At 43.8% G+C, this 25,614-nt stretch overlaps 1 protein-coding gene across 1 annotated transcript; it reads right to left on the bottom strand.

Moving 5' to 3' along the window:
• Window positions 1-1,029: 1,029 nt before the first annotated feature.
• On the bottom strand, window positions 1,030-22,153 carry LOC115193490 (poly(A) polymerase gamma). Its single transcript, XM_029752173.1, has 24 exons — window positions 21,983-22,153; window positions 20,686-20,853; window positions 20,171-20,237; window positions 19,942-20,023; window positions 19,721-19,830; window positions 19,350-19,403; window positions 18,091-18,202; window positions 15,709-15,798; window positions 13,966-14,104; window positions 13,208-13,280; window positions 12,918-13,038; window positions 12,138-12,222; window positions 11,972-12,025; window positions 11,056-11,175; window positions 10,196-10,305; window positions 7,476-7,597; window positions 6,879-7,045; window positions 6,134-6,252; window positions 5,697-5,878; window positions 5,413-5,490; window positions 5,040-5,228; window positions 4,052-4,135; window positions 3,858-3,917; window positions 1,030-3,729 (listed from the first exon to the last, which is right to left on the bottom strand). Exons 1-24 carry the CDS (start codon window positions 21,997-21,999, stop codon window positions 3,622-3,624), a joined length of 2,511 nt encoding a protein of 836 aa, XP_029608033.1. The 5' UTR covers window positions 22,000-22,153; the 3' UTR covers window positions 1,030-3,621.
• Between the last annotated feature and the right edge of the window lie 3,461 nt (window positions 22,154-25,614).

Here is a 25,614-nt window from a genome sequence, read left to right as displayed (position 1 = left end):
ATGAACATGGTCTTTTGCCTGCTAATGCCTGCAATGCAGTGAAGAAAACAATGACAACAATGTCTAATGTAACTGGCCCCTCTAACAGTACAATTGGCCCCAGCTTGGCCCCCACAGTTGAAATGATCTACAACCGCCACTGCAGGGCAGGCATGCCGGTTTTGTCTAAAATAAGTGACTTTTTGCAGAGGTTAGGAGATCTTACACAGCAGGTTAGGATAATTCATGTGACAGGTTAGGATAATTAGGTTAATGTCAGGTAAAGGTTAGGATGAGCTAAACTTCTCCCTGAAGCGACTTGGAAATATCTAGTTACGATCAGGCCTGCCCTGAAAACACCCTCCGTTTCCACTAATGTGATTACGTGTGTACATAGCAGACCAGATGTACAGTGGATGATCCCAACACCTTAGCTCCTTAACCTCTTAGTCTACAGGCCATGGTACTACTGTACATTGCCACTAAGTGTTTCTAAGTAACTGTCTTAGTGGAATTGGTTTCCAATAAACAAGCGCTGTGGCTTTAGTGTTAGCAGTACTGGACAGAAGATCTAGGGTCTACAGAGACTTCACCAGGCACTGCATCAACGCTGCCAACCAGGTAGTTGGCATCCTGACCTGGGAGTACAGTATCTTTCTCTAACTGTACTACAGGAGCTGATTTGCTTTCCACACTAATAAATAAACACTGAAGGGATCAACATCTGATGTCTTGTTGATATGTTGTACAATTCATCTAAAAATCTGTCCATTTCTGGAAAAGAAGGTGGTAGACAGGTCCATTATGTAGCTGTAAATCATTTCAGTTTCAGATAGAAATGTGAGTTATAGATATGTCATTCCCATTTAAAGACAGTCTGGTAAACGGTAGATCCGTTCTGTGCATTTTACTTTCAGCTTCAAAACAGTTGAAAATACAATGTTTTAGGTTATTGAAAAGATATTTCACAACGGTTTAGGTGATATAATGATTCTCTAGAGTCTGCAGGGAATAGAGTCAATGAGATGCAAAACAAGACAAAAGGAGCGCTAAGGGTTTTATGGATTTAATGGTCTGGTTTAAAGGTGGTGATACACAGTACATACAAAAATACCTTTTCAAATACAACTTGTTGCCCTACAAAAACAACTGATAAATGACCTGTTAATTATTTCTCAAAAATCACAGAGAAAGTTGTTGAAAACAGAGTGGTGTAAAAGTCATTGAGAGCCTTAAGCTGCTAGAACAGATGATATAAAAATGGTACAAATACACACAAAGCAATAAGACAAAAAATATGAATGAAGAGAATACACCTGTTAAATACACAGCGTGCATCCCAAATAACACCCTATTCCCTATTTAGTGCACTACTCTTAACCAGAGCCCCATGTAGGGAATAGGGTGCCATTTGGGATGCAATCATGGATGCTTTCTGTACACCTAACCAGGGTAGAATGGAGAGAGATCACTGTTTAACGAGAGCAGGGCTTGTACTCAAAGGGTCTCAGAGCACCACTGCTGATCTACAGTCGGTTTTGCCGTTTAAATCATATTATAAACTGGGTGGTTCAAGCCCTGAATGCTGATTGGTTGACAGCCGTGGTTATACAAGACCGTGATGATTAGCTGACAGCCGTGGTATATAAGACCGTATACCACGGATATGACAAAACATTTATTTTTACTGCTCCAATTGCGTTGATAATCAGGTTATAATAGCAATAAAGCACCTTGGGGGTTTGTGATATATGGTCAATTTACCACGGCTAATGGCTGTATCCAGGCACTCAGTGTTGCGTCGTGCGTAAGAACAGCCCTTAGCCGTGGAATATTGGCCATATACCACACCCCCCTCATGCCTGATTGTTTAAAAACAAACATTACATAGACAAGGGGGACCTGATCCTAGATCAGCACTCGTACTCAGAGATGTTGTGAGTATGAGTCCTGAAATTTGATTTGAGAGGTCAACTCCTCGACCAGACTGCATCTGAAATTGCACCCTATTCCCTACATAGGGCACTTCTATTGACCAGGGCCGTTTAGGGCTCTGGTCAAAAGAAGTACACTACATGCAGAATTGGGTGCTATTTGGGACTCAACCGAGGATGACCCCCAGGAGACGCCATGTTTAAGAACCTCCACGGGAGGTGCAAAGGGTCAACACCCCACACTGAGGGAATTACAACACACACTCATGTACACCAACATCCTCACATACACACACCAGCAAAAGCTTGAAACCCTTTCCACAACACAAACCCAGTGGTGAACCACCTCACAACCATGACCCTGCTAACACAACCGTACAGTCCCTCATGTTTAGTACATTCCCTGGGGAACAGTAGCCTACCGCACGCAGGGTTGTGTTCCAACCCTACTATAAAACACCTGATTCTACTAATGATCTGCCCCTCAGTACCCTGGTTGGCTGAATCAGGTGTGTGAATCTAGTGCAGGGCAGGAGCAAAAACCTACAATACCCAGTAGGTCTCCAGGAGAGTTGGTTCTCTCTATCCTAGTGGGTGCCAAAGCTTGAGAGAGAGCATACAGGAGGTCCTGTTAACCAAGAGGAAGGGCTATACGCAGGAGGTCCTGTTAACCGACCTAGAGGAGGGGGGGGGAATATACGCAGGAGGTCCTGTTAACGGACCTAGAGGGGGGGAATATACGCAGGAGGTCCTGTTAACTGACCTAGAGGGGGGACGACATGCAGGAGGTCCTGTTAACCAAGAGGAAGGGATATACGCAGGAGGTCCTGTTAACCAAGAGGAAGGGATATACGCAGGAGGTCCTGTTAACCAAGAGGAAGGGATATACGCAGGAGGTCCTGTTAACTGACCTAGAGGGGGGGGGGGGACATACGCAGGAGGTCCTGTTAACCAAGAGGGGGGGACATACAGGAAGAAAAAAGGGAGGTACTATCTGAACTTGTCCAAAAGGAATGCTCATTTTAGGTTTCTGTTGCAAAACATTTTCATATGTTGGGCCCAAATGAACACAACCCAGGTTGCTGAGTCTACTGGGTGGGAAGGCTGAGATTGGCTATCAAGGTCACGTTGTGATGCGGTTGACAAACAGTGGGGGGGACAATACATTTTTTAAACATTTTTTTTTTTCATTTTAGATCATAAAACTATAACAGCTGTATGGAAAGACTAAAGGTCTGTGATACTTTTTTTTCTTTTTTTAAAGACGAGCTATGTACAATAAACTACACCTACTGTAGAAGTCTTCCATTTGTCAAAACATTAGGATGGTACAGACCGGTGTAGTAGCAAGCATCGACACGTTAAGGCCATTTAAAACACAACTACACAGAGTAAGAGGGGGAAATTTACAAAAATAAATAAATCCAACTCTTCTCCAACCCAATCTTAAATCAGCATTTTCATTTCTGCTTCAGGCTCAACTGGGAAGGACCATAGAAACAGAGATTACATTTTTTGGGGAACAAGGGACTGTCGTTGCCCATCGTCCAGTGACAGGGTGGGGTGAGTGGGAGAGTTAAAAATCGGGCTTCCTCACTAGGTTTTACCACAGTAGTCTTGATTTTGGATCTCAGGTCTGGAGCTAGTCAGTGTTGTAGGTCCTGGCCTCGTGAAGGAGGGGGTTTGGGAGGGGGGGTGTTACCTGGGGTTACCTGTGCCTGTTGAGGGCTAGTCTGATGGAGTTCTTAACCACCCGCTGGTGGTTACTGCTGGGGAGGGGGGAGGTCACATCTGGCAGCTCCATACTGGGAAGTCTCTGAGGATGGACACACACATGAAGAGAGAAATAAAAGCAGACATGTGCACACATTATGAGATTTCAAATCAACTACTAATTTGAAGACTGCTTTCATGCATTCTAGCTAATAAAAATCAGTTAAGTACCTGTGTTCTTGATGTGTCGATAGTTGGAATAGGCATAGCCTTTACCCCACCAAGACTTTCCTGTTAAGAGAAAAACATTTTTTTTAATGAAATGCAATAATCGACAGACATAAAATCTCTGAATAATGTGAGGTGTGTATTTCTAGAGTTCAGTTGGTGTTCGGAGTGCAGTGGGTTGAAAGAAGAGTACTCACGACGTTCACTCCGTCCCCTTGCTCCTGGCCGTCGCTAGATAGAGGGAACGGCTCCTTGAATGCAGAGTCATCACCGGACACCAGCTGGAGAGAGAGTGAGAGAAAGTCAGACTGACAACATCATGACCTCATTAACCTAAAAACGTTTTCCACCAAAAAAATGTATATTTATACAGCTCCAGTGAGACAATAGTGAAAAGGGTGATTAATAAGTGCATCAACGGCGTCGTCCCCACACTGGCCGTACGTACATGTTCCAACCAGAAGCCATGGATTACAGGCATTCCATGACTCTTCCAAATGAAAAATTGATCACTCTAGCTAAAGGCTAGAGCTGCCGCTTTCAAGGAGCGGTACACTAATCTGGAAGCTTAAATTAAATCCTGTTACGACCTCCAACAAGCCATTAAACAGGTTATGCGGCAATACAGGAATAAGATTGAATCCTACTACGCTGGCTCTGATGCTGGTGGGATGTGTCAGGGCTTGCAAACTATCATGGATTACAAAGGGAAACCCAGCCGCAAGCTGCCCAGCAACGTGAGCCTACCAGAAGAGCTAAATGCCTTTTATGCTCGCTTCCGAGGCAAGCAACACTGAGCCATGCATGAGAGAACCTGGACTCGGCCTACACGCTGAACTCAGCTACTGTCTTATCTATCCTGTTGCCTAGTCACTATACTGCTTTCTATATGTACATAGTTACTTCCTGTATATAGCCATGTTATTACCTGCTACTTCCTGTATATAGCCATGTTATTACCTGCTACTTCCTGTATATAGCCATGTTATTTTTACTCATTGTTATCCACTTTGTATTTATTCCTCATGTCACTATTTCTATATTTGATCTTTAACTCTGCGTTTTTGGAAAATAAGTCGTAAGAAAGCATTTCACTGTTAGTCTACGAAGCATTTGACAGGATTTAGTCTGGATGTGGAGGATAGCCCTGGACATATCCATCCAGGGACCACTCCCTCTCCTCACCAGATCTGCAGTGTCTCGTATCCTCTTGGGGGATCCGTCCTGTGTGGGGGAGTGAGGTCTCTTGGCTGCAGCGGTGGCTCCGTTCTGGTTCTGCTCTGTCGGGCTGGTGGTATCTCTAGAGGAGTCCAGGCAGGGTACAACGCTCCTGCCTACTACTGTAGGAATGGTGCTGCCTGCTGGAGAACTCACCTGGGGGTGAAAAACCCAATGAGTGATACAACACAACATGAATGTTCAGTGTCAAATCACAAAGTGGCATTCACACCAACAAAGGACATTTGTCCTTTTTTAATTGGGTATTGTGTGGGGCTGTCGTGTGCATTTCTTGAATCCCGTTAACAGGGAGGGGGGGGGGTAAAACAGGGGTTCTCACCACTTTGACTCCGTCCCCTTGCTCCCTGCCGTCGCCAGACGGAGGGTATGGCTCCTTGAAGGTCAAGACATCAGCCAGCTGTACACAAAGGACAGAGACAATAAGAGATCACCATGACCAGTGCACATTGACTCCTGTCAGTTTGGACAGAAACATTGTTTTCTACAGGAGCTCCAGCAAACCTGCAATATACTTTTCCATGTAGAGGTTCTGTTGAGTAATCTAGATGTAACCTGTGTTCTGGGGAGTCGGTGGATTCATTTTACAATACAAATTCAACTCACCGGCTCTGCACCGTCTTTCAGTCTCTTGGACTGATCCTCCAGTGTAGGGGAGTGGAGTCTGTTGGCTCCGTTCTGGTTCTGCTCTGTAGAGCTGGTGCTGCCAGGGAGAGAGACCACGCTCCTACCCACTACTGTAGGAATGGTTCTACCGACTGGGCCCGTTGGGGCAGAGGGCTTGGACTCTATAGGGAGAGAGGGGGAAAGATGAGGTTAGGAGAAAGAGAAGGCAAGGGAGAAAGAGAGAGACAGAAATGAGGTAAAAAAGAGCGACGGCGGAGAGGGGGAGTGAGAGAACGATTGAGAGGGAGACAGGTTAATAACCCAATCAACCACATTTCAACATTCCTTTAGTGCAATTTTTCACAGCAGTGACTTTCAACAACACTAGTATGTAGACCATGTATATCTGAGAGGAGAGAAGAACGCTGGACACTCACTTGATCCAATGACGGGGATGGACAAACCCTGCTCCTGATTGGTCCTGGGTGGAGAGACGTCTGGCACTGAGGAGCTGATCTCCACAAACAGAGAGACTGGCGGCTTGGGGGGTGTCAAACTGCACGGGACAGAACGACAAGAGGAAGAGCGTTATATTCACAATTACACTATTAAGTTAAACATGTTATGATGACCTGAAACAAGGAACATGAAATAATAAAAATATACATTTCATTTATTTTATTCATTTTGTCAATTGTGGAAAGAAAATGTATAAATATGTATCATGGAATAAATAATAGGGGGGGGGACTAAAACTTCTAGTGTCAAATGGTACCATTATGTTAAGTAGTGATGAGGTACACAAGCATAAACTACATGTGATAGATCTTCTGCTGTAGCCTTGAACATATTATAAACTGGGTGGCTCGAGTCCTGAATGCTGATTGGTTGACACACTGTGGTATATCCCACCGTATACCACGGGTATGACAAAACATGTATTTTTACTGCTCTAATTACATTGGTAACCAGTTTATAATAGCAATAAGGCACCTCAGGGGTTTGTGGTATATGGCCAATATACCACAGCTAATGGCTGTATCCAGACACTCCACTTTATGTCGTGCTTAAGAACAGCCCTTAGCCGTGGCATATTGGCCATATAGCACACCCTTTTGTGCCTTATTGCTTAATTCTACAAGTGTCCCTGGTTCTTCCCTGTTCTATGTGAGGTGTACCCACCTGTCGTCTGTGTCTGAGGCGGCCGGCCTGGACGGCTTGCAGACGGAGCTGGGCGAGCTGAAGGGAGTCCCGGAGTCTGAGTCTCTGGAACTGTCCAGCTGACTGCCATCAAGAGAGGAACGCTTGGAACTCCCGCCGTTGGAGTTACGGTTCAGCTCCACTATGCTCTGTAGTGAGGGGGAGTGGTGAGGGGGAGTGGTGAGGGGGAGTGGTGAGGGGGAGTGGTGAGGGGGAGTGGTGAGGGGGAGTGGTGAGGGGGAGTGGTGAGGGGGAGTGGTGAGGGGGAGTGGTGAGGGGGAGTGGTGAGGGGGAGTGGGGGAAAGATGGGTGTGGAAAGGAGGAAGCGAGAGGGACAAGGAGAGAACAAAAACTTAGCACAAAGCCAATCACAAGATGATGATTTGTTCAAATGCATTTCTTAAATAAATATATGTCTAAACTACACATTGGCTTTTCTCAATATCCCCTCCTCTCCTGGCCCCCTTTTCAAAACGCATTGAGAACAAGGGCCGAGGGGAGGGCCCTTGAAATACGGTTGAGAAGTAGACCAGGAATGAAAGGAATAGAGCCTCTGCCTGAAGAGAGCATCCATCCTACCCTCTTCTTCCTCTGCACCAGCTCAACAGGAAGGTACTGGTGGAGCTGCTTCTTCTTCACGTGCGTTGCTTCGATCTTCATCCCATCCTTCAGCATGTTGATGTTGTTGGCCTGCCTGTAAACTGCAGAAAGGGGTCATGGGACATGGAGTCATTTAGAGTTCCCTCTACCAACATAGACAGATCTAAAAGGGACAGTTTACTCAAATTATTAAATTACACATTGGTTTCCTTAGCATATAAGCGGTCTATGGACACAATTTGACAGCAATTCATGCGTTGGTTTTGTTTCCCTGGCACCGTTTCCACATGCTAACGTTTTAGCATTTGTGGCACAAATCCCATTCAAGTCATGGGACCGCTATTAGCATTTTTCACACATGTTCAAATCATCCAAAAGTATCTAGAATGATTGTGAAGCTCAACGAAGTCACTTAAAGATGATTTGAACATGATGCGCCAAAAATGCTAATATCAGTCCCATGACTTGAATAGGATTTGTGCCACAAATGCTAAAACGTGAGCATGTGGAAACAGTGCCAGAGGAAACTAAACCAAAGCATGGACTGTTGTCAGCAGTCTGTTACAGCCTAAGGAAACCAATACATCATTTGGTAATTTGGGTGAACTAACCGTGTGAGTTCAGGCCTGGTTTAGATCTTATATGTCGGAAAGATATCAGTTTGTCTCTGTGAATGGTTTGTCCTCTGACAAATAAATTGTAAATTTCGGTGTTCCTCAAGGTTCCGTTTTAGGACCACTATTGTTTTCAATATATATTTTACCTCTTGGGGATGTCATTCGAAAACATAATGTTAAATTTCACTGCTATGCGGACGACACACAGCTGTACATTTCAATGAAACATGGTAAAGCCCCAAAACTGCCCTCGCTAGAAGCCTGTGTTTCAGACATAAAGAAGTGGATGGCTGCAAACTTTCTACTTTTAAACTCGGACAAAACAGAGATGCTTGTTCTAGGTCCCAAGAAACAAAGAGATCTTCTGTTGAATCTGACAATTAATCTGGATGGTTGTACAGTCGTCTCAAATAAAACTGAAGGACCTCGGCGTTACTCTGGACCCTGATCTCTCTTTTGAAGAACATATCAAGCCTGTTTCAAGGACAGCTTTTTTCCATCTACGTAACATTGCAAAAATCAGAAACTTTCTGTCCAAAAATGATGCAGAAAAATTTATCCATGCTTTTGTTACTTCTAGGCTGGACTACTGCAATGCTCTACTTTCCGGCTACCCGAATAAAGCACTAAACAAACTTCAGTTAGTGCTAAATACGGCTGCTAGAATCCTGACTAGAACCAATAAATTTGATCATATTACTCCAGTGCTAGCCTCCCTACACTGGCTTCCTGTTAAGGCAAGGGCTGATTTCAAGGTTTTACTGCTAACCTACAAAGCATTACATGGGCTTGCTCCTACCTATCTTTCCGATTTGGTCCTGCCGTACATACCTACACGTACACTACGGTCACAAGACGCAGGCCTCCTAATTGTCCCTAGAATTTCTAAGCAAACGGCTGGAGGTAGGGCTTTCTCCTATAGAGCTCCATTTTTATGGAATGGTCTGCCTACCCATGTGAGAGACGCAGACTCAGTCTCAACCTTTAAGTCTTTACTGAAGACTTATCTCTTCAGTAGGTCCAATGATTAAGTATAGTCTGGCCCAGGAGTGTGAAGGTAAACGGAAAGGCTGGAGCAACGAACCGCCCTTGCTGTCGCTGCCTTGCCGGTTCCCCTCTCTCCACTGGGATTCTCTGCCTCTAACCCTATTACAGGGGCTGAGTCACTGGCTTACTGGTGTTCTTCCATGCCGTCCATGGGAGGGGTGCGTCACTTGAGTGGGTTTAGTCACTGACGTGGTCTTCCTGTCTGGGTTGGCGCCCCCCCCCCTTGGGTTGTGCCATGGCGGAGATCTTTGTGGGCTATACTCGGCCTCGTCTTAGGACGGTAAGTTGGTGGTTGGAGACATCCCTCTAGTGGTGTGGGGGCTGTGCTTTGGCAAAGTGGGTGGGGTTATATCCTGCCTGTTTGGCCCTGTCCGGGGGTATCATCGGATGGGGCCACAGTGTCTTCTGATCCCTCCTGTCTCAGCCTCCAGTATTTATGCTGCAGTAGTTTATGTGTCGGGGGGCTAGGGTCAGTCTGTTACATCTGGAGTATTTCTCGTCTTATCCGGTGTCCTGTGGGAATTTAAATATGCTCTGTCTAATTCTCTCGGAGGACCTGAGCCCTAGGACCATGCCTCAGGACTACCTGGCATGATGACTCTTTGCTGTCCCCAGTCCACCTGGCCATGCTGCTGCTCCAGTTTCAACTGTTCTGCCTGCGGCTATGGAACCCTGACCTGTTCACCGGACGTGCTTGTTGCACCCTCGACAACTACTATGATTATTATTATTTGACCATGCTGGTCATTTACGAACATTTTAACATCTTGACCATGTTCTGTTATAATATCCACCCGGCACAGCCAGAAGAGGACTGGCCACCCCTCATAGCCTGGTTCCTCTCTAGGTTTCTTCCTAGGTTTTTTGGCCTTTCTAGGGAGTTTTTCCTAGGGAGTTGTTCCTAGCCACCGTGCTTCTTTCACATGCATTGCTTGCTGTTTGGGGTTTTAGGCTGGGTTTCTGTACAGCACTTTGAGATATCAGCTGATGTACGAAGGGCTATATAAATACATTTGATTTGATTTGTGGTATTACCTGTATCTGTGAAGGACTGGATGTCGTAGGTCAGGTCGATGTTGACGCTCTCTGCGTTCTCCACTTTCTTGAAGATGATCCCAATGAACCACATGGAGACAAACTCGTTCCTTTTGGAAGACAACACAAATATCAGCTGGGTACATGGAGACAAACTGGTTCCTACTGAAAGACCCACCACTAACATCAGCTGGGTACATTTGTCTGACATTTATCAAACATCTAAAAATGCTTCAATCTGATCATTCAAGACAGACAAGTTCCAAATGGTCTCCATGTGATCCCTGGTGGTAGCTTGAGTCAGTTCGTCCTGTGGGGTGTCTTACTAAAAAACAAACACCCTTGACTGCTTTGCACTAGCACTTCTACTAGCACCGGCTTTGCTTGTCGCTACTTTGAGGGAAAATGTAGTTACTATGACTAAGATGTGGTTGACTCACGAGGCTACCTTAAGATCAATCCAATAACTAAGTCGCTATGGATAAGAGTGTTTGCTAAATGACTAAAATGTATATTTAAAAACACTAACTAGCGTTAGCGCAAATGAAGCAGATACCCATAGCCTTCCAGTCATTGTGCCAATTCTAGTGAGCAATTGCACTAGCGCTAATTAGCAACTTCCTTCAAACTGCACGCAAAATGATATTCACGAGTTCATCTGACTATGCGGAAGTAGACAAAGGGCCTCAGTGCCAAAACCTCAAAGTATTCCTTTAAGTGAAATCTCCACCTACGCGGGGCACAAGGCCATGAAAATTGATTTTTTAAACAAGGTTTCCGTCTTGTGCCCTAATGAACACAACCCCAATATTTCTGGTGCCTTCAAACTTCACAAAAAGGTGTGGAGTCTAGAGACTCACTCGCTACAGCTCTCCTTGTTCCCGGGGAAGGACGTGGGGCTGACGTGTGCCAGGGTGATGTACTCGTTCCTCTCCAGGTTCCCCACCAGGACACGGATCTTAGACTCCACCAGACCGATCCTAGAGGGAGAGGAACAGACTGGAGGTTCATAACATTACTGGGGTCAGAGACATATATTTACAGTTGGGCCACCTTTCAGAATGGACGCCTTGTTAGCACCTTCGAGCATTACATTTATCCATTCATGACGAGAATTTGGAATCTCGTACAAAGCATTGTTTAAATTTCTGAAAATGTTGTGGACGGCTATTGGTCAATATACCCATTGGAGATAACACTGCTGTCATAGAATGTAGTGTGCCTTCAGAAAGTATTCACACCGCTGGACTTTTCCCACATTTTATTGTGTTACAGCCGGAATTTAAAATGGATTAAATTGAGATTTTGTGCAACTGGCCTACACACAACACCTATAAAGTCAAAGTGGAATGACTTAAGCAAATAAGCAAGGTTTTCCAATGCCTCGCAAAGGGCACCTATTGGTAGATCGGTTTTTAAAAAAGCAGACATTGAATATCCATTTGAGAATGAAGTTATTATACTTTGGATGGTGTATCAAAACATTCAGTCACTACAAAGATACAGACGTCCTTCCTAACTCAGTTGCTAGAGAGGAAGGAACCCGCTCAGGGATTTGACAATGAGCTAGAATAGTCACACCTGATTTCACCTACTCCCGCCTGCCTTCCATCTTTGAGGACATGTATTTCCATTGTTAGATCAGTCACTCGACTATCTTGTCAATATAATAGAAAAGCTTTGCTTTTAGCGGTTTGACTTGTTTGCCATGGGTAAGATGCTAAACAGATCTTAAAAGGACCTTAGGAGTGCCACGTTCCCATATAAAACACTTACCATTCTAATTGGTTTTCTTCTGTGGATGCACTGGCAGTCAGAACAATATAATGCCTGTTAAAGACAAAACATAAATTGGCATGCAAATAAACAACCTTTCAACATTTAAAATACATTAAAAAATAAATAAACAGGGAAATAAACATTGAAATATATAAATACGTACTTGTACTTGAGGAAAAAGTTGGGCGGCTGGAACAGTTTGGACCAGTCGGTTTTCCCCTGAAGGATGTCATCTGTGACACTGAGACCTGTTGGTGGAAGACATTTAGTCATCTCTTGTGGACAGACGCATGTAACATAGGATGGCATCATAGCGTCCGTCATCAGAATGTGGGACGCAACGATTAACGAGGAACTTCCTTCCGGTTGCACAGATCCCCCCCTGATCATTTGGACAAATCAGGACTTCACAACTTCCGGATTTCAGAAGTGGAAGGGACATTTGGCCATTGCTTTCCTGAGAGAGTCTCTGTTTATGGGGGGGTGGAGAATTCTCTAGGCTGGTTAGAGTCTCCTATCATACAGACGCCCCCAGAACATAACCAAACATCTGACACAATTACACAAGATTCTACTTCTAGGTTTCCCAGATGAGACCTTTAGAATGAACGCCATGTTCTATGAACAGAGTCCTACAGGACCACTATACAGAACCAGCACAAAGCACTCCTCACTGCACAGTGTAATAATATGATGTAAAAGAAAGCATTTTGAGATGAATCCTGCTGCAAATATAGGGAGAAATATTGATTTATTTTTTTGCAATTTAGCAGACACATTTATCCAAAGCAACTCGCAGTCACATCTGCCTACATATTTATGTATTGGTGGCCTGATCTAGGATCAGTTTAGCCTTTTAGCTCATAATGAACATGATAATATGGATGGGGGATGGGGCCTGATCCTAGATCAGCCAGGTTATGGTCAGGAGTTAGGTACCCACCGTATTTGAACTCCTCACTCATGATGGTGCGTGTGGAAGTGGAGACGTTGTAGGTGGAGTTCTGCTGGGGGTAGGCTGGCGTGATGATGGGCATCAGGTGGTACCTGTCTGACGGGTTCACCTGGAAACGGGTAGAGAGGAGAGTTGGCACAGGGCAAGAGCAGCTTTATCCCCCACATACACACACAGCATGTAAGCATTTTATCAACTTGTTTTGTTCATCCCATATATTTCTTGTGGAATTTGTGCATCTTGAACACACACACACAAACTCAACAGCAGACACCTACTCGTGGATCCCAAACAGGTAGATTCAGATTGCTGTCTTCAGGCTGTTTCAAAAGCACAGGATTCGGCCATTCCCTACAGAACAGATTGAGTGAATTGATAGACTATCAAAACAATGGAGATTTCAAAGCAACAATATTTCTTTATCATAGTGGGTCATCAAACTCATCAGGAGCCATATCATCATCACCCATTTAAACTAATCTGGAGCCATATCACCATCACCCATTTAAACTAATCAGGAGCCATATCATCATCACCCATTTAAACTAATCTGGAGCCATATCACCATCACCCATTTAAACTAATCAGGAGCCATATCATCATCACCCATTTAAACTAATCAGGAGCCATATCATCATCACCCATTTAAACTAATCTGGAGCCATTTAATCATCACCCATTTAAACTAATCAGGAGCCATTTAATCATCACCCATTTAAACTAATCAGGAGCCATATCATCATCACCCATTTAAACTAATCAGGAGCCATTTCATCATCACCCATTTAAACTAATCAGGAGCCATTTAATCATCACCCATTTAAACTAATCAGGAGCCATTTAATCATCACCCATTTAAACTAATCAGGGCCCATACTCACACAGTGCCTCAGATAAGAGCTGATCTAGAGTCAGGTCTCCCTTATACATTGTAATTAAAAAAAAGGCACAATCCTAGATGAGTTCTCCTGCTCTGAGATGCTTTGTGAGTACTGGATGTGGAATGTAAAGCGAGGGTATGGGGCTCCTTGTGTACCATTTGGAGAAGACGAGGAAGAACTTGTGTACGAGAGTGGCAGCCACAGCGTTGGGGTAGAGCTGGCAGGTCCTGGCTACCAGCATGGCCCAGGAGACTCCACCCAGGAAGCCCAACATGTTGGAGTAGATCCCACGGCCTGGGGGACAGGGAGGGGGGCACAGGGGTAATCATATAGGCCATTTACCAGATGCTTTATTGCAAAGCAACTAACATTCATGTGTGGATAAAATGTGTTAACAAATGGGTCATATTCAGTAGGTTCAAAACAGAAAAGACCAGTCAGAAAAGACCAGTCAGAAAAGACCAGTCAGAAAAGACCAGTCAGAAAAGACCAGTCAGAAAAGACCAGTCAGAAAAGACCAGCCAGAAAAGACCAGCCAGAAAAGAGGGAAGTACTACGATCTGAACTACTTGTACAATAAAAAAGCTCAATTTAGTTTCCAGTCTTAAAATATATCTAGAAATGTTACGTGTGCCTTAATGAACACATCCCCGGTCACACAGCACCCTACAGCCCATCATCCCCGGTCACACAGCACCCTACAGCCCATCATCCCCGGTCACACAGCGCCCTACAGCCCATCATCCCCGGGCACACAGCGCCCTACAGCCCATCATCCCCAGTCACACAGCGCCCTACAGCCCATCATCCCCGGGCACACAGCGCCCTACAGCCCATCATCCCCGGTCACACAGCGCCCTACAGCCCATCATCCCCAGTCACACAGCGCCCTACAGCCCATCATCCCCAGTCACACAGCGCCCTACAGCCCATCATCCCCAGTCACACAGCGCCCTACAGCCCACCATCCCCAGTCACACAGCGCCCTACAGCCCACCATCCCCAGTCACACAGCGCCCTACAGCCCACCATCCCCAGTCACACAGCGCCCTACAGCCCACCATCCCCAGTCACACAGCACCCTACAGCCCACCATCCCCAGTCACACAGCGCCCTACAGCCCATCATCCCCGGTCACACAGCGCCCTACAGCCCATCATCCCCGGTCACACAGCGCCCTACAGCCCATCATCCCCGGTCACACAGCGCCCTACAGCCCATCATCCCCGGTCACACAGCGCCCTACAGCCCATCATCCCCGGTCACACAGCGCCCTACAGCCCATCATCCCCGGTCACACAGCGCCCTACAGCCCATCATCCCCGGTCACACAGCGCCCTACAGCCCATCATCCCCGGTCACACAGCGCCCTACAGCCCATCATCCCCAGTCACACAGCGCCCTACAGCCCATCATCCCCGGTCACACAGCGCCCTACAGCCCATCATCCCCGGTCACACAGCGCCCTACAGCCCATCATCCCCGGTCACACAGCGCCCTACAGCCCATCATCCCCGGTCACACAGCGCCCTACAGCCCATCATCCCCAGTCACACAGCGCCCTACAGCCCATCATCCCCGGTCACACAGCGCCCTACAGCCCATCATCCCCGGTCACACAGCGCCCTACAGCCCATCATCCCCGGTCACACAGCGCCCTACAGCCCATCATCCCCGGTCACACAGCGCCCTACAGCCCATCATCCCCGGTCACACAGCGCCCTACAGCCCATCATCCCCGGTCACACAGCGCCCTACAGCCCACCATCCCCGGTCATCATACATTACAGTCTATATTATTAAATGGGAGATATTAAATGACCTCAATACCCTAAAATATTAAATGGGAGATATTGATGACAAATATATATGACATTCTATTCTAGGTGCTGACTCACGTTTGGCCCACAGCTTGATGGCCCTCAGGGTTAGTCTGAAGTTCTCCTTGTTTGGTACCAAGTACAGGATCTCATCTGTCACTCTGCAGCCTGGAGGAGGAGGAGAGAAGAAACCACTAGTCTCAGAACAAGAGTAAAGGGAGGGAGGTTAGTTCCACACTGATGTCATTCCAAAGCTGGTGCTGTAGTTGGGTAACAGAGTTGAACATGACTACAGATATGGTGTATGGTGTTACACTACAACATCATAGTTTAACATGACTACAGATATGGGTACCATGTACGTAGTACCATATATTACTATGTACTAGGTTATATGTAGTACCAAGTATTACTATGTACTAGGTTCTATGTAGTACCATGTATTACTATGTCCTAGTACTATGTAGTACCAGGTATTACTACATACTAGTACTGTACTATGTTCTAAGGAGTACCATGTAATATTCCTATGTACAGTGCCTTCAGAAAGTATTCATGCCCTCACCCCCCCCTATCTGAGATATCTACTGCAGCCATCATCCTCCACATACAACACCTGTTCTGCCAGTCACATTCTGTTAAAGGTCACAAAAGCACACATCTTTTTAGTTCACTGCAGCGAGCGACTGGAACGAGCTGCAAAAAACACGTAAACTGGACAGTTTTATCTCAATCTCTTCATTCAAAAGACTCAATCATGGACTCTTACTGACAGTTGTGGCTGCTTTGTGTGATGTATTGTTCCCTCTACCTTCTTGCCCTTTGTGTTGTCTGTGCCCAAAAATGTTTGTACCATGTTGTGTTGCTACCATGCTGTGTTATGTGTTGCTGCCTTGCTATGTTGTTGTCATGTTGTTGACATACTATGTTGTGGTCTAAGGTATCTCTTTATGTAGTGTTGTGTTGCCTCTTGTCGTGATGTGTGTTTTGTCATATATACACACTACCGTTCAAAAATTCAGGGTCACCTCAATGTCCTTGTTTTAAAAAAGCAAATGTTTTGTCCATTAAAATAACATCAAAACGCCTCAAGTCCTCAACTGGCAGCTTCATTAAATAGTACCCGCAAAACACCAGTCTCAACAGTGAAGAGGCGACTCCGGGATGCAAAGAAAAAGTGGCAAAGAAAAAGCCATCTCTGCCAAGAAGGCCAGCATCCCGGAGTCGCCTCGTCACCTTTGAGGTTGAGACTGGTGTTTTGGCAATTTCTACAATGGAATAGCCTTCATTTCACAGAACAAGAATAGACTGACGAGTTTCAGAAGAAAGTTCTTTGTTTCTGGCCATTTTGAGCCTATAATCAAACCCAGAAATGCTGATGCTCCAGATAGTCAACTAGTCTAAAGAAGGCCAGTTTTATTGCTTCTTTAATCAGAACTACAGTTTTCAGCTGTGCTAACATAATTGCAAAAGGGTTTTCTAATGATGAACTAGCCTTTTAAAATGATAAACTTGGATTAGCTAACACAACGTGCCATTGGAACACAGGAGTGATGGTTGCTGATAATGGGCCTCTTTACACCTATGTAGATAGATATTCCATTAAAAAAAAAAAATCTGCCGTTTCCAGCTACAATAGTCATTTACAACATTAACAATGTCTACACTGTATTTCTGATCAATTTGATGTTATTCTAAACGGACATTTCCAAGTGACCCCAAACTGGTAGGCCGTCATCGTAAATAAGAATGTGTATTTTTGATCAGTATATTACTATTAATGGATTCTATTAAAATGTAACATGTTTCAAGTTAAACTGTAGTTTCTATCCTGTTTAGTGAATGATTACTGTGAGTATTAATGGAGTTCAGGACATGAAACTGTATGCTCATTTAGACAGGTTGACCTAATCAGAGAAGAGGAAATTGCCTATGATCAGAGAGCAGGGTCAGACCCAGGACAATGAAGATGGACAGGGTGTGATTCTGACTATCTGGCTAAACAAAGAGAGGACCATGGACATTCCACAGGAGAAAGGAGGGAAACTCATCAGGATTACAAAATGTATAGCTGGGGAGGTGACACCTACAAGGAGGGAAGACTACAAGATGTTTTGTGAACTTTCTAAATGTATGTACTCAGCTGATGGCATTCTTGGTAATAAACACTTGAAACTTCTCTTGAGCTTTTAGTCTCAATTCCTTATTGCAAAGAGGTTGCAATAGCATTTTTCTCTCTCTTTTTAAAAAAAACACTATTCTCTACCTACTAAGTCCTGTGTGGCTTAGTAGGTAGAGAATAGTGCTTGGACGCCAAGGGTTGTGGGTACAATTCCTGTGTAAAACGTATGATTGCATAAGTTGCTTTGGATAAAAGCATCTGCTAAATGTCATGTATTATTATTACTACAAGTACCATAGGAAGAGAGCATTAGTTCCACAGGAAGAGAGCATTAGTACCATTGAGGCTGCGGATGCAGCGGATGTCCAGGTTCCTCAGGTGGGAGTCTCCTCTCAGATCCAGGTTGTCTGGGATGGACTGCAGAGCCAGCCGCGCAAACAGCAGGTCAATCTGCCCGGCAACAAGACAGAGCAGGTACACTTTAATTACACTGGGCTCAAATTCACAAAGTCTAAGAAGAAGTGCAGATCTAGGATCAGGTGGGAGCACCCGCTAATTCTGTAGGACTTTTTTAAAAAGCCACACATGATCCTAGATCAGTACTCTTATTGACGGTTTGTGAATTCTAAAATGTTGGGAGTACAATACTACTTATAGTCTGTATCTACTACAGGATATTGTGATTTTGGGTGTTGATTAAATAGTGATTATGTTATAATTATGTTTAGTATAGCTACCTATGCATTATGTTCAAATATGCGGAAAAATTCACGCAATCTTGGGTCTGGCAGCTTGTTTCTGACCATGCGTATCATAAACCTCTCATTTCCAGGGTCTGTTCTTATCTTCAAGACTGTGTTGAGGTTGATCTAAAGCCTGACCTGGGTTCTGTTCTAGTTCAATGTGAACGTCAATGTGTTGGATGTGACTGTTGAATGAATGTGTTCGCTCCGTCGTTAAAGATTTGGGTTGGTGAAAATCCACTCTGATGGTATACCCATCTCACAGAGTGTTGAAATCCACTCTGATGGTATACCCATCTCACAGAGTGTTGAAATCCACTCTGATGGTATACCCATCTCACAGAGTGTTGAAATCCACTCTGATGGTATACCCATCTCACAGAGTGTTGAAATCCACTCTGATGGTATACCCATCTCACAGAGTGTTGAAATCCACTCTGATGGTATACCCATCTCACAGAGTGTTGAAATCCCCTCTGATGGTATACCCATCTCACACAGTGTTGAAATCCACTCTGATGGTATACCCATCTCACAGAGTGTTGAAATCCACTCTGATGGTATACCCATCTCACAGAGTGTTGAAATCCCCTCTGATGGTATACCCATCTCACAGAGTGTTGAAATCCACTCTGATGGTATACCCATCTCACAGAGTGTTGAAATCCACTCTGATGGTATACCCATCTCACAGAGTGTTGAAATCCACTCTGATGGTATACCCATCTCACAGAGTGTTGAAATCCCCTCTGATGGTATACCCATCTCACAGAGTGTTGAAATCCACTCTGATGGTATACCCATCTCACAGAGTGTTGAAATAGACACCATTTGTACATCCAAGACCCCTTTACCTCGATGCCGTCAAACTTGAATTTGATCACAGGTACAAAGGCATCCTCCACCGCCTGAAAGAAGTACATCATGTTTAAAGCAATTTGACAGGCCAAGTCGAAGGTACAGCAGGACAGACAGATGATAGCCATAATATACATTAAGAAAATATATTGTAGACTGGCTATTCTAGTGGTCATGCCTCAGGCTCCATCACATTTACAGTGTCAACGTAGGTTACAATCCGGCCTACTGCCTTTTGACACAATCGCTCTTAAATTTTTCCTACACTGTCATCCTCTCGCACACTGTTCAATAAAATATGAGATTCCTTGTTTTTTTAAACTATACGAATATTATCCTGAGAATGTTTTATTTTTTTTAACCTCACCCGTAGGTCTTTGATCTCTTCGTGCAGTTTGAGCTTTGCAAAGAATGAGTCGAAGAAGTCTGTCCTCTCCACGTGTCGCGGCGATACACACAAGGCATCAATATCCGCCCCTGCAACACAAACATGCACACACAAAACTTAGCTAAACCTCTGACAGCACACAACAGGTGTCTCATGCAGACATGCACGTGTTCTCTTTAAGAGTCAGGATAGGTCTTTACCTTTAGTGTGAACTCCAAGCCGGTAAGACCCAAAGGTGAAGATCTTTCCCCCTACATTGGTTATCGCCGATGGTGGGAGGTTCTGAGGGGAATTAACGTCAATATCACTCAGCATGTTTACACATCATTCTCCCATTGATATCATAGCAGAGTAGGAATGATTTGCTCTCTGTAAAGCAACCACTGATGCACACACAGTTCAGTCATCGTTGTTCTTCAAGGAACCTACCTTTGTTTCACTTATCTCGGCAATCCATTCCTTGACAAATGTATTCAATTTCCCAAGAACTGCGAGTCTGTGGGAAGTAGCATAACGTCAATCAATTCACCTGTCCACTACGAAACCCAGCATATCCCAAACACACATATGAAAAGAACCTAAACCTACAACTCTTTAACCTGGAAAACATTTAAGCAAAACAAAGGGCATCTAAATTAACAAATACCACTCAACTTCAACCAGCTCCTGTATTCACTGAAAGTCTCAGAGCGCGAGTGCGATTGATACAGTATCAGTTTTATGTTTTAATGAATAAGATTATACGGAGGGGGGGGGGGGGGGGCCTGATCCTAGATCAGCATGCTTCCTCTGAGACACTTTTTGAATATGGGCCCAGGCGTGGGTTAAGTCTGACAAAGACCTCCGGGTGGAAACATTGCACAATAAAAAATACAAATTAACTATGGGAGTATTCATCCGTGTGGAGGCATCTTTTGCTTTATTTCATGAGAACGCCATCTCACCTGTGGTTGAGTTCGTCCTCATCCTCAAACACCCCAAAGGGTTTCATGGCCTCGCTGAGCTTCTGTGTGTACTGATGGTCCACCTCCCTGGGGAAGGCCATGCTAATGGACGAGGTAATGCCATAGTGTTTCTGAGGCTGCTGCCCGCCATGCATACTGTTACTGTTCCTGTACAAGTCAACACAGAGAGGAGGAAGAGTATGTTATAGATATGATAGATGTCCTGTTGAATTGTTCAAAGTTGTTTGCACTACATATACTTCAGTCTAGCCGACTAAACGCAACAGGGAAGGAAGTTTCTGATGAACTCCACCAAAGGAGTTGAGCAGACCAGGTTTTGTGGAATTCAGCCCTGACTACATTGATTCACCTGAGGTCAATACTTTTTCTTGAGCATTCTGTTAATTAGTTATCACGTAGCTACCTAAACGTTAGCAATCAATGTGTTGTTTTGTTTCCCCAAGCCACCCATTTACTCTACAGCGAGCTACATGGCATAAACAATATTTGCATTTGAAGAGCCATCCTATGTTTAGTTCACTCAAAGGGTGAAAATCAAACACACAAAGACACAAACCGTGGACTAACTTAAAGTTACTTTGATGGTGCTTCATTCATTTCCGATTCATTGAGCTGGTCTGGATAGATTTAGCACAAATAGGTAACTAACGAGGTCAATACCTGTCTGACATGACGCCGGCGTCAGCTCCAAATGACCGGTTATTGGTCACTACACAGACAGGGATGTTTACAACAAAATAAGCCAGCCAGCTAATGTTAGCGCATGTGTAAGCAAGTTAGTTAACGTTGGCTATTAAGTCGGGTAGCTAGCACACGTTAACGACCATACATCTATATGACCATCTTGCTATGAACAGGAACTAAAAGGCTCTAACGTTAACGTCGTTAGCTAACAAGTTAGCTAGCTAACGTTACCTAGCGCTGATTATAAACTAAATACCGTTAATCAACAATTAGCTAGATAACGTTAGCTAACTACAATGAAATACAAACAACGACATATAAAAACCCATCGAGTCATCAAGCTACTTTAGAAATATATATGATGTCGAGTAGCAAGTTAGCAAAGTTAACAGATGCACCAAATAGCTAGGCCTTTGTTAGCTGCGCTAACTCCTTCAGGCTCGCATTGTTGTGATGATAGCCGTTCGTTAGCAACTAGCTAGCTAACAGTGTTAGCCTAGCTAGCTAACGTTAGATATTCTATCATATTTCTACAACAACACACATATTGAAGAGTGAGCAACATTACGTCTTAAGCGTGTGTGCAACTTACGCTGACATTTCTTTCATGACCCACCGATAACTTTCTCTTTTCCTTAGAACAAACTTATAGAAAACATGTAAACTCAGCCAGCAGCAGCCCCGACCCTATTTATAACAATAGCTAGTTAGTTACACTCCAATATGGCGCTCAAGCCGTCTCTGTATCCCGACAAGCTTTGCGCAGTGAGATTCTGTCGTCATTTCCGGTCATAAATCCATAAACAGACACAGTGACTTTTTTTTGTGTACTTACTTTGATTTTCCACAATAAAATGATGTATACGATAGTTATACTCACTACCCACCGTATGAGTATAGAACTTGTTCATCAATAATCCAGTGAGTTTTTGAGGGAACAGTTTGAAAAAGCCATGTAAACAAATGTGTCAAATGACATTATTTTGTTATAATAAAGTGTATGATTCCATGCTACTGCAGTGTATGAGGATGGCGTGGGGCCTGGTCTTCATTAAGTTTGTGAGCATACTACAGTATTTGAAATGACTGTAGTGACAAAGACTGTATTTTAAAAGACTGTAACACCTAGCGTTTGTGAGCATTCTACTGCGTCTTCCCTTTTGTGGCATAGGTTGCATCTAGTGGCAGCGATGAGATCACGTCCAGTGTGCTTACATGGTGTTGGGGAAACATTCTCACTGTACTTGGGGCTATGTGCGCTGGGATATTTCTTAAGAGACGGAATACTGTAAAATGTATGTAAGTGGTTAGAGCATTGGGCCAGTAACCGAAAGGTTGCGAGATCAAATCCCAGAGCTAATGTAACAGTGTAGGTTCCGTCCCTCTCTTCGCCCCAACCCGGGCTTGAACCAGGGACCCTTGCACACATCAACAACTGACACCCCACGAAGCATTCAAGTCTCAGAGCGAGTGACGTCACTGATTGAAATGCTATTAGCGCGCACTACCGCTAACTAACTAGCCATTTCACATCGGTTACACTAACAAGGTAAAAATCTGTAGTTCTGAACAAGGCAGTTAACCCACTGTGCCTAGGCTGTCATTGTCAATAAGAATTTGTTCTTAACTGACTTGTCTAGTTAAACATTCTCCTTTTTTTAAATTTATTCTCCAGCTACATGATCATTTAGTGGGGTTCAACCACAAGGCCTCACAGACACCTTCCCTCTTCTGACAGAGCAATTCACCTTAGGTCTCCCAGACCATAGGCAAACTTGTTATTAGCCACTGCTGTAATAAAGTGAATCCTCCTGGGGTAGGTCATAGCCGGTGTATCAGATGGGGAGCTGTGAAACTCACTGCTCAGCCTGAAGTGTCTCCCCTTGTGCTGTTGAGGAAGGCCTTTTTCAATAGCTTGATGGGTTGGAATGCTTCAAGAGAAAAGTCAAGTGTGTTTGGGTGGGCAGAGATTCTTGGTTCAAGTCTCGGTATGAGCTGAATCAAGGGGAAGTGGTATTGGCTAAACTAGCAACATGATGTTCTTTACACTTGCTTACCTAGGCAGTTGGGGTTCAAACCAATTATGTATGGTTTTGAACCCACAGAAGTACACACCTTAGCTCACAGATCACTGCATCTGTACATAGCCCATCCAATTACCTCATCCCCATATTGTAATTTATTTATTTATTTTTTGGTCCTTTGCACCCCAGTATCTCTACTTGCACATTCATCTTCTGCACATTTATCACTCCAGTGTTTAATTGCTAAATTGTAATTACTTCGCCACTATGGCCTATTTATTGCCTTACCTTCCTAATCTTACCTCATTTGCACACACATATAGATTTATTTTCCTATTGTATTATTGACTGTACGTTTGTTTATTCCATGTGTAACTCTGTGTTGTTGTTTGTGTCGCACTGCTTTGCTTTATCTTGGCCAAGTCGCAGTTGTAAATGAGAACTTGTTCTCAACTGGCCTACCTGGTTAAATAAAGGTGAAATAAATAATATAAAATAAATAAAAGTTCTCAAGCCCACCTGTACAGTACATTGAATGGTATTTTTTTAAAGTAATAATTGTAGGGTCTATGTCAGAGATCAGTGTTTATGTTATTGTTTAGGATTGTGCATTGGCACCAATGTTCCCTCTAAACTGCGCACATGCGCGGACGTGCAGTAGCCCCGAGACTGCATTGCGTCTTCCCAGGACTGGCATGCAGAGTGCAGAGGAAATATCAGCCCACAGAGAGAAGCGCCTGACTGAAGTTCACTCAACTTTCTAGAGTTTTCCCTGTTAACACTATCAACGTTTCCCTTTACTGTGGCAATTGTGATTGAATCAACACAATATTAGCCACTTCAATGCAACATACTGAAATAAAACAAACTATGGAAGAGATTCTGTTGTAGGCAGAACACATCAGAGTACATGCACATGACAGAGCCGTAATCTACACAGACCATTGTGGCATAGCTAATCACATCTGCAGTAGGCCTATATGCAAATAGACTATTGTCATATATGGATCTGTGCCATTTACTTTGAACTGGACTGTGTTAACAGCTGTGGTCAAAGAAGCCACGTGCACGTTTTGTTCATATCCTTTGCTAGTTAGTGAGTTATTAACCCAGTTATAGATCATTAGTAGTCAACAATAGGGGAGTGATTACTAGTTAGTGAGTTATTAACCCAGTTATAGATCATTAGTAGTCAACAATAGGGGAGTGATTACTAGTTAGTTATTAACCCAGTTATAGATCATTAGTAGTCAACAATAGGAGAGTGATTACTAGTTAGTTAGTGAGTTATTAACCCAGTTATAGATCATTAGTAGTCAACAATAGGGGAGTGATTACTAGTTAGTTATTAACCCAGTTATAGATCATTAGTAGTCAACAATAGGGGAGTGATTGCTAGTTAGTTAGTGAGTTAGTTATTAGTCCAGTTATAGATCATTAGTAGTCAACAATAGGGGAGTGATTACTAGTTAGTGAGTTATTAACCCAGTTATAGATCATTAGTTGTCAACAATAGGGGAGTGATTACTAGTTAGTGAGTTATTAACCCAGTTATAGATCATTAGTTGTCAACAATAGGGGAGTGATTACTAGTTAGTTAGTGAGATATTAACCCAGTTATAGATCATTAGTAGTCAACAATAGGGGAGTGATTACTAGTTAGTTAGTGAGTTATTAACCCAGTTATAGATCATTAGTAGTCAACAATAGGGGAGTGATTACTAGTTAGTTATTAACCCAGTTATAGATCATTAGTAGTCAACAATAGGGGAGTGATTACTAGTTAGTGAGTTATTAACCCAGTTATAGATCATTAGTAGTCAGCAATAGGGGAGTGATTACTAGTTAGTGAGTTATTAACCCAGTTATAGATCATTAGTAGTCAACAATAGGGGAGTGATTACTAGTTAGTTAGTTAGTTATTAACCCAGTTATAGATCATTAGTAGTCAACAATAGGGGAGTGATTACTAGTTAGTTAGTTATTAACCCAGTTATAGATCATTAGTAGTCAACAATAGGGGAGTGATTACTAGTTAGTTATTAACCCAGTTATAGATCATTAGTAGTTAACAATAGGAGAGTGATTACTAGTTAGTGAGTTATTAACCCAGTTATAGATCATTAGTAGTCAACAATAGGGGAGTGATTGTTTCCTATAAGAGCACAAAACATGTACATTTCTAGACATCTCTGGAAAG

This window comes from Salmo trutta, chromosome 5 (genome assembly GCF_901001165.1).
Source record: "Salmo trutta chromosome 5, fSalTru1.1, whole genome shotgun sequence".
Taxonomy (NCBI): domain Eukaryota; kingdom Metazoa; phylum Chordata; class Actinopteri; order Salmoniformes; family Salmonidae; genus Salmo; species Salmo trutta.
Note: the sequence above shows the minus strand (reverse complement) of the source record. Positions and strands in the feature narration are given on the sequence as shown.